Genomic DNA, 16,614 nt, shown 5'->3' with positions numbered 1-16,614 from the left:
TGTCGCCTTTGAGCCAGCTGCTGGCCGGGCGGCCCGGGCCCATGCATGCACGATATGATATGTACGTGTAGCGTACCATCGCAACACGCATTTGGGACCTTCGGTGAAGGGAAAAGTAACTTAGCAGCACTATCGTGTGGGACCAGGTAGAAACATGAAACCCGTTTACCTCGTGCTTGAAAGGATACTTTTGTGTGCCATAACAATGCAGCTGGCTCGATCGATATCCAGTTAGATGAAAGCCTGAAACTGTTTCTGCATGCGGTATAAATTTTTTATAGTCCAACTTTTATGTAGAAAATTATGCTCATTCCAAGATATGCTCAATGTTTCCGTATGTCTTTTTTTCTATCACTTGAGCGCACTCGGGTAATTTTTTATCTACTAGTGGCCCGTGGATATAAATAGTGTTAGGCCAGTCTCAGTGAACAGTTTTATGTCATTGTTTCATGTCATAGAGAATGAAATAAAATACGATGAAACACTCATTCTCAATGGAAATAAGTTTCATTATATGGTTTTATAGATATTTAATTCCATGACTCGGAGTTGGTAATCGTGCCAAAAGAGTTTCATCTCCATGAAACTCACTCCTTCTCTCTCTTCTTAAAAATATTGCCACATCATCAAAAAAAAAAATACTTATGTAACAGCTTATTAAATGCAAATAAAACTACCATGAAACTTCAATTGAGACTGACCTTATATATCAAGTATAAGTCTCATGATAATTCTATCAAATTAATTACGAACAACATAGTACTAATTGCTAACAAATTAAGTTGTAGCTAGTTACTCGCAGTTGATAATTGTTTACCAAAAATGACCACGCGTATCAATTGGACAATCATGATGCTTGAATCATTATTGAAGTTGGTCTACTAACTAGTATACCTTTGTGTCTTCTCACTGTTGACAATTGACAGGGTCGTAAGGCCAGGGCCAAAAGGTTTCATTGATCTGTTATTTATTTCGGCGACTCCATCATGTGATTTGGCAACTGATTGTGACCCTAGTCACGGACGTATAAGTAGACATTGACAAATTGCTTCCGACATCGTGATTTATCTTCTAGTTTGTTCCTCTTCGTTCATGATGATATATATAGCTACCATAAATCTCTGTCCCTCTCAACTTTACCTTACCACCCTCACTACTGCAGAAACACTTTTTAGGGGCGGCTCGTAACTCTTTGTAGGGGTGGTTCCAAGGCCACTCCTACAAATCGATTTGTAGGGACGGCTCGTGTTACCGGTCGTCTCTACAAATAGATTGATAGGGGCGGCTCGTGTTACCGGCTGTCCCTACAAATCAATTTATAGGGACGGCTGTAGTATCAACCGTCTCTATAATACATGTTTGTAGGGGTGGTTCAATCTAGAACCGCCCCTATAGTATGTTTTCTCGTCAAAAAAATTCAAATTTACAATTCAAATTCGACCAGAACACTGTTTGTTTCCGCGTATTCCATCCAGCGTTTGCGTTGCCGAACGCCCCGCGACCAGCGTTCCGAACCGCGTTCACGTTGCCGAATGTCCCGCGACCAATGTTCCGAACCACGTTCACGTTGCCGAACACCCCACGACCAGCGTTCCGAATCCCTTAGACTACAAGCACAAGAGTATTATATAAACTACAATTACAAGTCCAATTCACAAGAATATATACAATCCATTATTAAATATACAAATTTCATAAACATTGTTATCAATGTCCTAGAGCTAGTCTTTCAGTCTCACGAAGGTGTTGGTACTGAGGAATTCTACCTAAGTCAGACTCTCGGTCATGGTAAGCGCCTTTGACGTGTACAATCTGGTCCAATATGAAGTTGCAAAGGTCGTCGACGAGCTCTAAGAGTTGGTCATCCTTGTATGGGTCTCTTTTCATTTCTTTCTCTTCTTTCTACAACAAGGGAACAAGTTTCAGTTTAGTATTTCATACCATGTATGAAGTTTTTATACTACGGGTGAAGAGGTTCAAACTTACCCTTAAGGGGTGTCTCCTGTAGGTACCGGTGTTACTCATCATAGAACATATATAGTATCCACAATATACACTCCCAGGCTTCTGCTTGGGGCACTGTGTATTTTTGCATATGAAAATGTTAAGTAATGCTTTTGATAGCCATGTAATAGAGTACTGAAGAAGTTACACTTACCACACATAGTGTTTTTATAGCCAGCTTTTCCTTTCTTGCTAGATCATGCCTTCCTCAATGATTAGTGACATAGAACCTAAATGCCATGTTCAAATTATTTTAGCAAATACAATTTGTTAGTATTTAAAAGTGAACGTTACAAGTATGTATACAAACATATAGGCTAATGAGGATTGTCAATATGTATACGTCTTGAGAATCGATATGAAGTCTTTGTATGACACCGGGTCCCTATCTATTGAATCAAAGACCCATGCCATGCTCCTCCCGACATCAACGGCTATACAAATCTAGTGGTTGCTGCATGGATTTAATCATAAAACTAGATAAGCTCTTTTGCATCGAATAAAATATATCGAACAAAGCTTTAAGTATAGAGTTGAACTTACTCAAAATTGTATGATAGCCATATAGTAGAGTGTTGTTGGAGAGTTTTGAAAGCTAGGGCAATGTATGCCGCAACCTTAAGGGACTCTTTCCTTAGTTTCGCCGTACAGATGTGCTCTTTCTCCCGAAGAGTCTTTGCAGCAGCTAGCTCTTTGACATCCAGTTTCCATTGTTTAGGGTAATTAAAATTTGTTTGGGCTATAGCTTGAGGGTCTATATACCCGGCTTTCACACTTGGTATTTATTTGACAATGTGCACTTGCATTCTACAAATCATGGCGTGGGTTAGTTACAACAAAATTCAAAGATTACATTCATATCATATCGAGAGGACAAGAACTTACAGGCATCACGTGCAAATTAGATTCATCTCTATTGCTCCTAGGTGAAAGCATGTCTACATGTCATTAAAGTCAAAGACAATTTTTCTAGCTGGGCTTCCAAATATGCCGGTGGGGAAGCATGCTTGTATGAGGTCTATGCTCGTTGGGAGAACAAACAAGTACCAATCATGGAACCTTCTCATTCCAAGTGGTAGGCGCTGGATGTCCTGGTTTGGTAGAAAGGGCTTGTCTCTTTCATATGTTTTTGGGTAATCCTTTGATCATTTGATGGCATCAACATTTGGATACTGCTTTGTAATTTGGTGGAGTTTGCTAGTGACGGCCTCCTCAGAACCCTATGATAGGACATTTTTAACTTGGTTCTCAGGCTTGAACTGGTCATAGGAATGCCACTTGGATACCGATGAAACATCTTTCATCGGAACATAAACTGGCCTTATGGTGATTGGATGCTTCTTTCGAAGTTCTCATTCAGGCACGTCCTCATCTTCTTGTGCATCATCTTCTTCAGGAGGCACTCGTTGTTCATGTATCGGCTATGCTTGTTGAGAAGACTGTGGCATCTCATCATGCACTTGCTCGGTACGAGTTGGAGAAGATTGTGGCATCTCATCATGTTGGGATGTTGTACATGGTCAAGATCACTAGCTAAGTGCTGTGGTCGCTCATCCTCTTATTGAAGGGATTCATTCCATCGGTGCTTAAGCCAAACCGTAGATTCTTTGGGTCATCGCTAAATTCTTTGTGCTTCTCATCAAACCTTTGCCACTGACTACAATCAGCCGAGTGTGCTATCTTATCATCATCCGCCTTACGCTCATCATCCCACCATGCCATGAGTGCGGCTTCTTTAGAGTTTAGGAAGATACATCTCAAGTGGTCGGTCACTGGCAGGTACCACATTACCAAGGCAGGGATTCTTCTCTGCTTTGTATCATTGCCTAATGGAGTGTCCTCTGGGTGCTGAGATTCTTGTACCACCTTTTTGTACCCTTCTTATTCCTCTTTTTCCCCGTGGAGGCTTCGTCCCCACCGTAAAGGTCATTGTTCTTGTACCGGCTGGCCCCACACCAGGGACATTTATCCAGTGACTTGAACGTTTCGCCACGAAAAAGTATACAGTGGTTGGGGCATGCATGAATTTTTTCAACCCCCATTGTCAATAGACTTATGACCTTCTTCGCTTGGTATGTGTTGGCGGGAACTGAGTTTGGCTGTGGCAGCACCCATGACAGAAGATGCAATAGATCATTGAAACTACAGTCTGACCAGTCATACTTAGCCTTTAGGATGAGCAGCTCAAGCACAAAACGTAGCAATGTCTAATGTATCGGACAGCCCTTTTCAATACCATACACAGTCTCCTTCGATGCTTTTGTCATCCTTTCCAAATTTTCTAGACTTTTTGGGCTATTTAGTAAAATCTTTGGTCCAAGGGCTCGAATCATATCCTCCTAATCATCTTTATTCCCGACATGTGCTTCACCATCATTATTGGCACCACCTTCGTTGTTACCATCCCAACCACCAGCATCACCACCTTGTTCATTGCCAAACTCAAAATCCATTCGTGCATCAAGCTCTGTTGAATATTGGGACAAGGATTCTATGGTTTCGTCGTCGTATTCCTCCTTATCCTCGTCGTTAACAATAACCGTTTCACCATGATGAAATTCACCATGATGAATCCACACTGTGTAGTCCTTAACAAATTCTCGCATAATCAAATATGATCTGATGATAGTCACATCTGTCCATGGCATACGGTTCTTGCAATATTTATAGGGACAAATAATTATATCTTTATTCTCTTTCAATGTCGTTGCATACTTCTTTGCGGCTTCAATAAATTTATCCATCTCTTCACGGAAACCTGCCTTGAACATTAACGAACCATACATCCCAGAGTTCTTGTACTCCATCTTTTACAACAACAACAAAACAAACATTAAAGGACTACTTATTCAGATATATATAAAAATGAATCAAATTAATAATTACTTGAGAATAATTATATATACTTCAGATATATATGAATATAAATCTAATATAATTACATGAAGCATACAAACACACCATGATAGAGGAAAATTAATTAATGGCTCATTTATCCATAAATAATTAAAATACATATTTATTGATTACAATAAATAATTTCAAAGACAACAGTTAGCAACAATTATACTTTACCCAATATCTTTTATACAAACCCTAGTCCAATTTTATCAAACATAAATTTACAAAAATGAAATTCATAAAAAAACCAAACCCTAGATCTAGATCTACATACACATGAAACATGCATAAAACTAACTAATTGTTCACTAAAATCAAGAAACATGGACCAAATAAGGGCATGATCTTGTTCCCCTCCCTAATTTATCCTATTATATTTAAAACTTGGGTCTAATTTGCTTCATAAGTAGCTCAAGCACCATAGAAGAGAGAGAAAAACAAAATTTTAATTACTCACTAACCAACCATTAAAACTTCAAAAAAAGTGTGGAATAACATTTTCTTACCTTCTACAACCTCTCCACTAGAGGATTTGAGACCAAAACCTTCCCCCCTTAGTAGAGCAAATTTTAGGAGGTGCCCAAGACCTCCCCATCTTTTCTTTTACGGGTTGGAGTGAGTGACCCGAGGAGGAAGAAGGTGCTGCAGTTGCTTTATATGTGGGTCATTTGTAGGGACGGCTGGTGATTGAGCCACCCCTACAAATCGGAGGTATTTATATGGGGGCATTTGTAAGGGCGGCTCAATCACCAGCCGTCTCTACAAATAGCAACTCCGGAGGCGACTAGTGAGTGAGTCGCCCCTATAAATCAGACCTATTTGTAGGGGCGGGTCATATCATCAACCGTCCTTGCTGTTCCATTTGTATGGGCGACTGGTGTCTGGGCTCCCGAACACGCCACTGTAGGGGCGGCTCCATTACACCCCTACAAAAAAATTATCTCGTTGCTAAAAAATCATTTTTTTACGTGGTGGCTGCGGCCTTGCCGGTCACCGGGCGCGTTGAATGTTCTCATGTTACTCAACCGATGACAACATATTGCAAAATGCATAGATCGCCGGCGTACATATGCTTGACAATTATTCCTTTTATGTATCGAATGAATTACTAATTATTCCGATGTGGAACAACATTATAAGACGGTGCAAATAGATTTGATAGCACAACCGTATGGTTACACGACTTGCAGTGGAATACGGTGAGTAGTCCTGCATGTCCTGCTTGGAACGAGACAACATCGGGGTCAAGGATGGAAGTGGTGACCTTGGGGTTTCTTCAGCTTGACAACTCTGTCATATAGCTTGTGGAGGGACATGTTAATGGTGGGGTGAGTGTTGTATATGTGACGTTTTTTCGACGAGTGTTAAGGTCCCATTTCAACTGTTTTTTGTCGTTAGTTTGTTTCAGTTGTGTTGTTGTTGCTCGGACCTTCTTGGTTATTGTTGATTCATTGTACTATCTAGTCTAGGCTTTTTTTAATATAATTGGCAGCTCTTCTACCTTATTCTTTTTTTTAAAGCTTCCCTAATATATACTCAGTGCGCCAACCCGTGAAGCCATCATGTGTGATTTATAACCTTAGTCATCATGAAATTGAGTGCATGCTGTCGAGAGAGGCACAATGACACGACCACAAACAAAGCTGATAAAAAAACGATTGGAAACGAGATATTACAATATAGAAAACAAAAACGTCTAGTTTGAAAAAAAATCCCATATTGTAAATGAACAAATAAAAAACGGTCAAAAACTATTTTTCCTGTTGTTTTCACTCTTACATGCTATCGGGACACGGATGGACCGATATAAAGATTTTTTATACAGATATGAAATATTATCTCTATTCATCATTCTCTAGTGTGCGAATCCCGAATCTCATCATAAATCTAATGGTCATATGCACGAGGGCTTATGCTGAAGAAAAATTTTAGTTTGACTAATATGCTCGTGTAGCTACCGCTCTCCTGCCTTTCCGTGTTGGAGAGAATATATTAATGCCGGCGGATGTGCCGGTTTATGTGAACTGCATTCCATTTCTAATTTTCTATATATCCCAACACTTTCCCCCACTGCCACGTTCTGCGCTGCAATTTGCACGCGTATCGATCATTAGTTTATATATCAAAGCCATGCATGTGTTCCACGAGCGATCGCGACTCCATCGAGCTGCAGCAACACGCCTACGCGGCTACACGCATTGCAGCTTAAATACGAGCTCCGAATTGCTTGCAGATCATTGCAAGTTTGCAAAGCACGCACATGTACAGCTGATCAGTGTCAGTGGCTCAGTGCACTACGCTCACAAGCTCGTACAACTAGCAAGCTAGCTGGTCAGCTGAGTTTCGTCTCCGATCGGCTGTATAGCTATCTTCTGTTAGTTTGCTCATCCGGCAATGGCTAAGCCGGCGGCGGGGCTCGGCGGGAGGCGCTACGCGCTACTGCTAGCGCTATGGGACTCGGAGTACGCCAAGGAGGTGTACGGCGGGTACTACAACGTCTTCGTCGCCGCGTTCGGCGACGCCAGCGGTGGCACCGACGAGAGGTGGGACTGCTTCCGCGTGATCGCCGGCGAGTTCCCGGCGCCGGAGGACCTGGCGTCGTACGACGGGTTCGTGGTGAGCGGCAGCCCGCGGGACGCGCACGGCGACGAGCCCTGGGTCCGGCGCCTCTGCGCGCTCGTCCAGACCGTGCACGCCATGAGGAAGCGGGTGCTCGGCATCTGCTTCGGGCACCAGGTGCTGTGCCGAGCGCTGGGCGGAAGGGTCGGCAGGGCTCGGAACGGCTGGGACGTCGGGGTGAGGAAGGTGACGTTCGCGCCGGACCTCCTGGAGGGCCGCCGCCTCGAGTTCCTCGGGGATCTCGTCGAGGACGACCTCCCACGGAGCGCCGCCCTCATCGAGGTTCACCAGGACGAGGTGTGGGAGATCCCGCCGACAGCGACGGTGCTGGCCTACTCGGAGAAGACTCGCGTGGAGGTGTTCGCCGTCGGGGAGCACGCGCTGGGCATCCAGGGACACCCGGAGTACACCGTCGACATCCTCCACAACCTCATCGACCGCCTCACCAGGCAGAACGACATCCGGAGGAGCGTCGGCGAGGAGGCGCGGCGAACGGTCGCGGAGACCGGCGGGCCGGACCGCGCGTTCTGGACGGCACTCTGCAAGGGTTTTCTCGGAGGGGGAAGAGGAGATCGTCCGCAGCCTGCTCCGCCGGTGCGGGAGACGGCGGCGCCGGAGGTGACCAGCTGCGCCGTCGCTGGCTGCGGCTTCACCAGCGCAGCTGCAATGATCCAGTTGGCTCGCAGCAACTAGTTTGGCTAGGGCTGGGTGCACGTTAAGTAGTAGGCAGAAAATCGTTAGTAGCTATTTGCTGCAGGATTGCACACTGTACTCAGTTCGATTTCCTGTTGACCAAAAAATGTACTCTAGTTCTCCTCTGCATTATTGGTGATGTACTTAGGCCCTGTTTGGTTCTGCGGTGTCTCCTAAAATTTCTATCACATCGAATATTTGGACACATGTATAGAGTATTAAATATAGACTAATTACGAAACTAATTGCACAACTTGCGACTAATTTGCGAGACGAATCTTTTAAACATAATTAGTCCATAATTTGACAACTTTGTGCTACAGTAACATGCGTTAATGACGGATTAATTAGGCTTAAAAAAATCGTCTCGTAAATTAGCCTCCATCTATGTAATTGGTTTTGTAATTAACCTATATTTAATGCTCCTTATTAGTATCTAAACATTCGATGTGACATAAATTTTAAGAGCGACTAAAGAACCAAACACCCCTTCATACTAGCTAGAAACTACCTTGTTTGCTCACCCATTTGTGTGCCTAGATTCGTTAGTACGTACACTTTTTTTACCCAAATCTTCAGATATTGCAAATTGACTTCTATATATATATGATCTCCATCAATGAAAATGTTGTCTGTTCTCTAAATGTCACTAAAGTTTTAATCAAATTAACGTAAATTATATAGTTGTATTGTATTCACCTTGCTTTTGCCATTGCGATCACAGAGCAATCTACATGTGCAGTAGTAGTAATTGTTCTCCTCAGGGCCGTCTCCAGAAATTCAGGACTCCGGTTCAAAATGTAAATTGGGGGCCCTAGATCTTTTTTAATGAATGGCTAGAAAAATTAATGCATATTTTTACTCATCAAATAGATAACTTAAAAATGTATTATTTCATACAATATGCAGAATATATCAAAAATTAACTCTAAAATAGAAAAGGTATTACTGACCTCAAGTTCAACAAAAAAAAGCATCATCTGTCCAGTATTTCTTGAAATGAATCTTCATTTATATCTTCATAATTAATCGTTTCAAAGGCATCATTTTCAAGTGCTGATTGATGACACTACTACAGAATAAGCTATCACTGCCGACCCTATCACTATCGGAATTTTAAAACCGATACTGATAGATGCATCACTGCCGGTTCGTAAGAAAAAAGGCTATCACTGTCGGATTTTCTAACAAACCGACAGTGTGTCTGTTGGTAATAAAAACCAGCAGTGATGTCTATCACTGTCGGTTGCATTTCACAGACTGACAGTAATCCATAGGCTCCGGACCCGAAATTTTTATTCATCCTGGTTAACTCGTCCATACACACCTTTCTTCGTCTCTCCCCGCTCTCTCTCTCCTCTCTTTCTTCATAGACCGCCAGTGAAGATATTTCTTCGCCGCTCCTCAGACCTCCTCCTCCTCCCCCAAATCTCCTCTCCAAATCCACCTCGCTGCGGCCGGCGAGCGGATCCACCCGGCGACGAGCTTCTTCCTCCCGGCGACCGGCTCGAGCGCGGCTCGGGCGACCGGCGCAAGCGTGGGCAGGAGGGCGACCGCAGCCGGCTCACGTGGATCCACCTCCTGGTGCTCTTTCTCCTCTCTCACACTCTTTCTCCTTAGATCTGTTTCTTGGGATTTGCTTGTTGGAGTTCCCGATTTGAGGTCCTTGTTGATTTATTGTGGCACTTCTGATGCATGTGGGCTTAATTAACTGCTTGCCATTTCTGTCATTTTTCTTTACTCGCTCACTTGTTTTCTTACCGTCGATGTTCGTCCTCTGTTCTTCAGGTAATCGTGTCGATTGGACCTGCGGGTTCCTGCCATTTGGGTGAGCCAGCCTTACCTGGCAATCTTGGGGGCGTTTCGTCTTGCTGCATGGCAGAAAGGTGTGACCTGGAAGCGCGGCCTAAGATCTAGCGTTGGAGCGACTTGGCCTGCCCGGCGGCATCCCCAATCTTCCCCTCCTGGCCTCCCCTCCCCTCCCTCTATGTTGTGTGAATCAATTTATAGATGAGTTATTTTGTTTGTGTTGAACCCTGCTCCTTTGTCTGTGATGTACGAATCGATTTGTGGATGTGTTGATTTGTGATGTGTTGAACCCTTCTCCTTCGTCTACGATGCACGAATCGATTTGTGGATGAGTTTTTCTGATGTGTTGAATCCGTCCTTTAGTGGCGGCGGTAGCCAGCGAGCATGGTGGCGGCAGCGGTGGTAACGAACATGCTCCAGCCAACATGCTTGTTGGATTGTTTTTTTTTTTGTTTTTCTAAATCTTATCATTGCCGGGTGAAGTACCGGCAGCAGTAGCAAGCGAGCATCACTGCCGGTTCAAAATCCGGCAGTAAAGGGGGATTTTGAACCGGCAGTGATGTCGAAAACTGGGGTAGTATGAGGATCAAGGAAATAAACGTATCCATGTTTACAAATTCATAAAAATGGTTTATATAGGTACATCTACATCGCAATTTGCCAATATATAATTTTAGACTATCAAAATTCATTCGGTTAATCAAACTGGGAATCACCTGTGCGTCCCTCTGGTCCCTGCTGGCCATTGCCGTTGCGGGCTTGCGGCCTGCCACCTGCAGCATTGCGGGCGTGCAGCTCAGGGCGCGTGCGTTTCTTACTGCTGATTGCCGAGTTTGCGTTGATGGTGACGACGCGGGATGAAGATGAAGAGTCGAAGACAAGAGGACGGGGGTGGAGGGGACGCGTGCTGGTGCTGGTGCTGCCGCCGAGCTGAGGTTTGTCTTTCTGCCATTTGACGTCCAAAAATCTAAATTGCTGGGCAACCGGAGTAGTACTGGTCTGAGGGATGCGAGGTGCGGGCCATGCTCTTGGGGGCCAGTTCGGTCGCCCACCTCGCACCTGCCCTTCAACGTCGACGACTCTAGTTCTCCCTGGTCTCTCTATTCAGTTCTTCCATAAATGGATTACACATATATAGTTAAGCCCTGAGTTCGAGTTCCAGCTCCAAGACCTAGAGCTAGGGATAAGGAACTTCAAATAATCTTAGACCTCGAGCTGTGTCTAACATGACCTAATAATCTATTTGTAAAAGGGTCATATGCCCCCCTCCTTGTTAAAATCATGGTCTTGATTCTTGAATCACATCGGGAATCCAATAATACTAACATCATAAATCGTACGATCATACAATGTGATAGGGTGTGATTGTTGTTGGCTACTGCTAGGTTTAATCTACCTGCCGCTAAGACATAAATATTGAAGGGGGACAATAAGAGCGAAATCAACGGCGAGTATTAAATATTTGTTAAGGTTTGGCAAAAATTTGAAAACTAATAAGATGGAACCATAATGACTAGTATGTTTATTTACCGAAAATCGGTGAAAGTCAAAATTTCGAACCCTACCTGCTACAGGAGTTGGAAAATTACTCTCACAAGTTATTATAGCAGCAGCAGTAGAAATAGTTACAACAGTAGCTGCAACGAGCGTAGCCGTAGCTACTAGAATTGTAAAATCGTATACTTAATAGAATCGTAGAATTAACTCAATAAACTAAGATCTTAAAATCACACTACAGAATCGTGATATTTGAGCAACTATGATCAACACTGAGACAGAGGGCTATTGCAAAGCGCTGCCAACTGGCCAAGTTCGTTTTCACTGGTCTCTTTGTTGTTTAATCTGCCGACACCATGCCATGTGACTCGGCAGCTTGATTGCTGAGACCCTACTCCTACTGCCGAGCTGACAAGGCCCCTCAGCTCCTACTAGCCATGCATGCGTAATAGTAATTTTGGGAGGTTACACCACTAGCAACTAGGCCCTATTTAGTTCCACTTCATTTTGCCAAATTTTTCAAGATTTTTTGTCACATCGAATCTTTGGACGCATACATAAAGCATTAAATATAAATAAAAAATAAAACTAATTACACAGTTTAGACGAAATCCACGAGACGAATCTTTTAAGTCTAATTAGATTATGATTAGATACTAATTGCCAAATAACAACAAAAAAACGCTATAGTTGTATTTTGCCAAAAATTTTACATCTAAACTGGGCCTTACTAAAAAAAAAAAAGATAGTACATGTTTCGTGCCGGCGCAACAGGCCGGTGGATCTCCACTTCCACTTCTGCGGGGAGCTCGATTAGTTGATTAAAAGCCACGTGTTTCACAAGGGACTGTGACCCCAGACCGGCTCCTCCGCGCACCCTGGCCGGTCGGCTCCATAAATAGTATTGATATAATATGAGCTTGGCCCCTATAATATTTAATAATCAAATAAAACTCTATGGTACGTAACATTAAGTGTTATATGGTTTAATACCATACGGGATTTTGTCTGAACACTGACTCAGCTTATATGGTTAGAAATTATTCATCTAAATTGAGTGGCTGAGAAAAGGATAAAGACGTGCCACACGCGTGCGCGCGCGCCGTCGCCGCCGGCCGTGCCGTGGCCGTGGCCATGGCGAGGCAAGCGGCAACGAGCGAGCGGGAGGGCGTGGCCAGTCTTTTGCCACTTAATCCACATAACAACAGGAGTTACTCCCCTTGATACCCGTCCCGAGGCGAGGCAGGCGGCGAGCGGGCGGACGTGGCCAGTCTTTTGCCACTTAATCCACATAACAACAGGAGTTACTCCCCTTGATACCCGTCTCGTACCTCTGCGTGCACGGAGTAGCGGGAGAGCAGTTGCCTCCGGAACCCTCGTTCACCTGAGAACTCTGCACGGGGTGAGTGGTGATTAGGTTTTTGGAGAGCGATCCGCGACTGCTCGTCCACGTACATCTTCTTTTCGGTGATTACCTGCGGAACGTCAAGGCGTCTTCTTCCTGGTGATCCGTTCGTGGGACTACACTGCGAACATCTTCCTGTATCGACTGTGGTTCGCGACTTCGAGCAACGCACTATGTCGACTAGTGCGAATGGAGCCTCCGATGCCCTCGGCATGGGACCCTTCGCTGGGTACAGTCTAATCTATGTGATTTCTGTACTTTGTGTTTTTACTGTATTCACCAGTATGTCATCTCTGCATGTTGTAGTGTTCATAAGAAATATACACATGCACATATATGTCGTCACAAACCTGCTGATGTTATTTTTCTGGATTAAACTGATAATGAAAATACCTAAATTCCTAACAATCCAAAAACCTAATGTTAGGCAATTTTCTGTCAGTGGTTTTGCTGTTGCTTTGAAGCCAAATAATTTTGATGGCAAGAATTTCATGATATGGCGTGCCAAGATGGTATAGTGGTTGACTGCGATGAACTGCTATCACGCCGCACAGGGGAAGCCTGAACAGTTTACTCCTGAGGAGGAGCGAAAGTTCTTGGCTACCGATAACCTGTTTTGAGGCCCCATGATTAGTGCACTTCATCCCAAATATGAGAAAAACTACATATCTTACACATCAGATAAAGAATTATGGGATGCTCTTGAGGCAAAGTTTAGGGTTTCTGATGCTGGCAGTGAGCTGTACCTTATGGAGCAGTTGTATAACTACAAAATGGTTGAAAACCGTTCTGTGGTCGAACAGGCTCATGAGATATAGGCGCTAGCGAAGGAACTAGAACATTTTCTATGTCTGTTGTCCGATAAGTTTGTGGCTGGCGGTATAATCGTTAAGCTGCCACTTTCTTGGAGGGATTTTGCTACTTCTCTAAAACACAAGAGACAAGAGTTTAGCGTGGCTGAGCTTATTGGATCTCTTGATGTTGAGGAGAGGGCGAGAGCAAAAGACAAACGTAGAAAAGGAGTTGAGTCTTCCGCTGCCAATATGGTGTAGAAGAAAAACTTATTTGCATCTCGTAATAAAAAAGAAGAACATGCAAGAGAACAACAATGCAAAGCCTAAGCAGACTGCATAGTTTAAGAAGAAAAATAATAAGAAAGGTGAAGGATGCTTTGTTTGCGGGAGTGATGAGCATTGGGCAAGTGCATGCCCAGACCACAAATATAAGCAAGAAAAGAAATCAGCAAACGTGGTCATTAGCAAGACTGGAGGAGGAACATCTGGGTATGGTAATTCTTTACCCTTTGTTCTTTTATTTTGTCTTTCACCTGAGTGGTGGATGGACAGCGGTGCTAATATTCATGTGTGTGCTGATGTTTCTTTGTTTATTTTCTATCAGATCGGCAGGAGTGGAGCCTTGTTGATGAGAAACGGTTTACATACGCGTGTTCTTGGTGTTGGTACGGTCGTTCTGAAGTTTACTTCGGGAAAGTCGGTGCTATTAAAGAATGTGCAACATGTCCCCTCCATAAAAAAGAACCTTGTTAGCGCTTCTCAGATATGTCGCGATGGCTTTAAAATTGTGCTTGAATCTAATAAATGTGTTGTGTCGAGACATGGAACTTTTGTTGGATAAGGTTATGATTGCGGAGGCTTATTCCGCTTATCTTTGTTTGATGATGTGTGTAATAAAGTGGTGAACAATGTTAATGTTTCGGATGAGTTGAATATATGGCATTCACAACTTTGTCACATTAATTTTGGCTGTCTCACGCGGCTTGTAAATCTGAATTTAATCCCAAAATTTAACTTAGTCAAAGATTCTAAGTGTCATGTGTGTGTGCAATCGAAGCAACCGCGCAAGCCTCACAAGGCTGCTGAGGCGAGGAACTTGGCACCATTAGAACTCGTTCATTCTAATTTATGCGAAATGAATGGTGAATTGACTAAAGGCGGTAGACGATACTTCATGACATTTATAGACGATTGTAATAGATTTTGCTACGTATATTTATTAAAAACAAAAGATGAAGCGTCGCATTATTTTAAAGTCTATAAAGCTGAGGTAGAAAATCAACTTAGAAGAAAATCAAGCGTTTGCGGTCCGATCGCGGGGGAGAATATTTCTCAAATGAATTTTCTGAGTTTTGCGCGGTGCATGGAATTATTCATGAGAGGACGCCACCATACTCACCATAATCCAATGGAATTGTAGAGAGAAAGAACCGCACTCTAACTAATTTGGTTAATGCCATGTTGGAGACTGCGGGAGTATCTAAGGAATGGTGGGGTGAGGCTATATTGACAGCGTGTCATGTCCTGAATAGAGTGCATGGCATTGGCCACAACACAGAAGGGCTCATCTACAATCGCCGACTACTTCAACAAGATGAAATCTCTTGCTGACGACATGGCGGCCACCGGCAAACGTCTTGAAGATGAAGAGATCATCTCCTATATACTAGCCAGACTTGACATGGATTTTAATCTAATTGTCTCGGTTGTCGTGGCGCGCACAGAGCCGCTATCTTTGGGTGAGCTCTACACCCAGCTAGTGAGTTGGGAACAGCAAATGGATCTCCTGCATGGTGGATCTAGTTCATCTGCTAACACGGCTACACGTGGAGGCCGTGGCGGTTTCAACCGCAGCGGTGGTGGCCGAGGACGCGGGCGTGGCTGCAACTGTGGCAACAACAACAACAGCGGGCGCCCTTGGCAGAACTACAACGACGATAAACCCATCTGCCAGCTCTACGGCAAGGAGGGCCACACCGGACTCCGCTGCTTCAAGTGTTTTGATGATTCCTTCATCGGTCCACCAGAGCAATCCTGATCTGCCTCCTCTGCACCATATGAGATCGACACCAACTGGTACACCGACACTGGTGCTACCGACCACATCACGGAAGAGCTAGAGAAGCTCACCGTGAGGGACAAGTACCATGTAAATAATGAGGTTCATACTGCTAATGGCGCAGGTATGAGAATCAATCAAATTGGTCGAAGTTTTGTTCATACCCCAAATCAAAATCTTGTCCTAAACAATGTTCTTTATGTTCCTGAAGCTAACAAAAGCCTTACATCTGTTCATCGTCTTACATCCGATAACCATGCTTATATTGAATACCATCCCAACTATTTTTTGATTAAGGACCAGGCGATGAAGAAAACCATCTATAAGGAAAATAGACCCTAGGCCCATTTACTTTGAATTTCGGTGTTTGATGACCAACACAACCAAATTTGACTAATGAATTTATAAGTGTTTGTTTCATAGTTCAATAGGGTGCAAAACATGACTTGGACGAAGGTGACGTGATGATCCGAGGATCAACACCACAAGCAAGACCTTAGGAGCACAAGAGAAGACCCAAGATATCAATCAAAGTCCAAGTACGATGATAGAAACCAAGCCGTACGCAAGATCACAAAGAAACGAGCTCATAGAAGTGACCAGACGCTGGAGAATAGTGACCGGACACTCCAATCAGTGGCTTAGCATCAGCAAGCAGCGACCGGACGCAGAACAAGTGAATTGATTGGACGCTGGCGGCAAACCGACCGGACGTAGGACAACAGCGTCCGATCGAGTACAGAGAGGTTCCAGAGCGGTGAACTTGCGACTAGATGCGTTCGGTGGCAAGTGACCGGATGCTGGCAGCGTCTGATCAGTTGTTCATGGCTCCA

At 43.9% G+C, this 16,614-nt stretch overlaps 1 protein-coding gene and 1 non-coding gene across 2 annotated transcripts; both read left to right on the top strand.

Annotated features, from left to right (window-relative positions):
• Positions 1-7,160: 7,160 nt before the first annotated feature.
• LOC136471222 (gamma-glutamyl peptidase 3-like) lies at positions 7,161-8,379 on the top strand. Its single transcript, XM_066468956.1, has one exon. The coding sequence runs from the start codon at positions 7,300-7,302 to the stop codon at positions 8,215-8,217; it is 918 nt and encodes a 305-aa protein (XP_066325053.1). The 5' UTR covers positions 7,161-7,299; the 3' UTR covers positions 8,218-8,379.
• A 6,976-nt stretch (positions 8,380-15,355) lies between these two features.
• Positions 15,356-15,492, top strand: LOC136478839 (small nucleolar RNA Z247). Its single transcript, XR_010764513.1, has one exon. It is a non-coding gene; the product is annotated as a small nucleolar RNA Z247 (small nucleolar RNA).
• Positions 15,493-16,614: the final 1,122 nt, after the last annotated feature.

Source organism: Miscanthus floridulus, chromosome 8, assembly GCF_019320115.1.
Source record: "Miscanthus floridulus cultivar M001 chromosome 8, ASM1932011v1, whole genome shotgun sequence".
Taxonomy (NCBI): Eukaryota; Viridiplantae; Streptophyta; class Magnoliopsida; order Poales; family Poaceae; genus Miscanthus; species Miscanthus floridulus.
Note: the sequence above shows the minus strand (reverse complement) of the source record. Positions and strands in the feature narration are given on the sequence as shown.

What these genes read in the sequence shown, in the direction of transcription:
- LOC136471222 (XM_066468956.1), top strand. Translation starts at nt 7,300, where the DNA reads ATGGCTAAGCCGGCGGCGGGGCTCGGCGGGAGGCGCTACGCGCTACTG.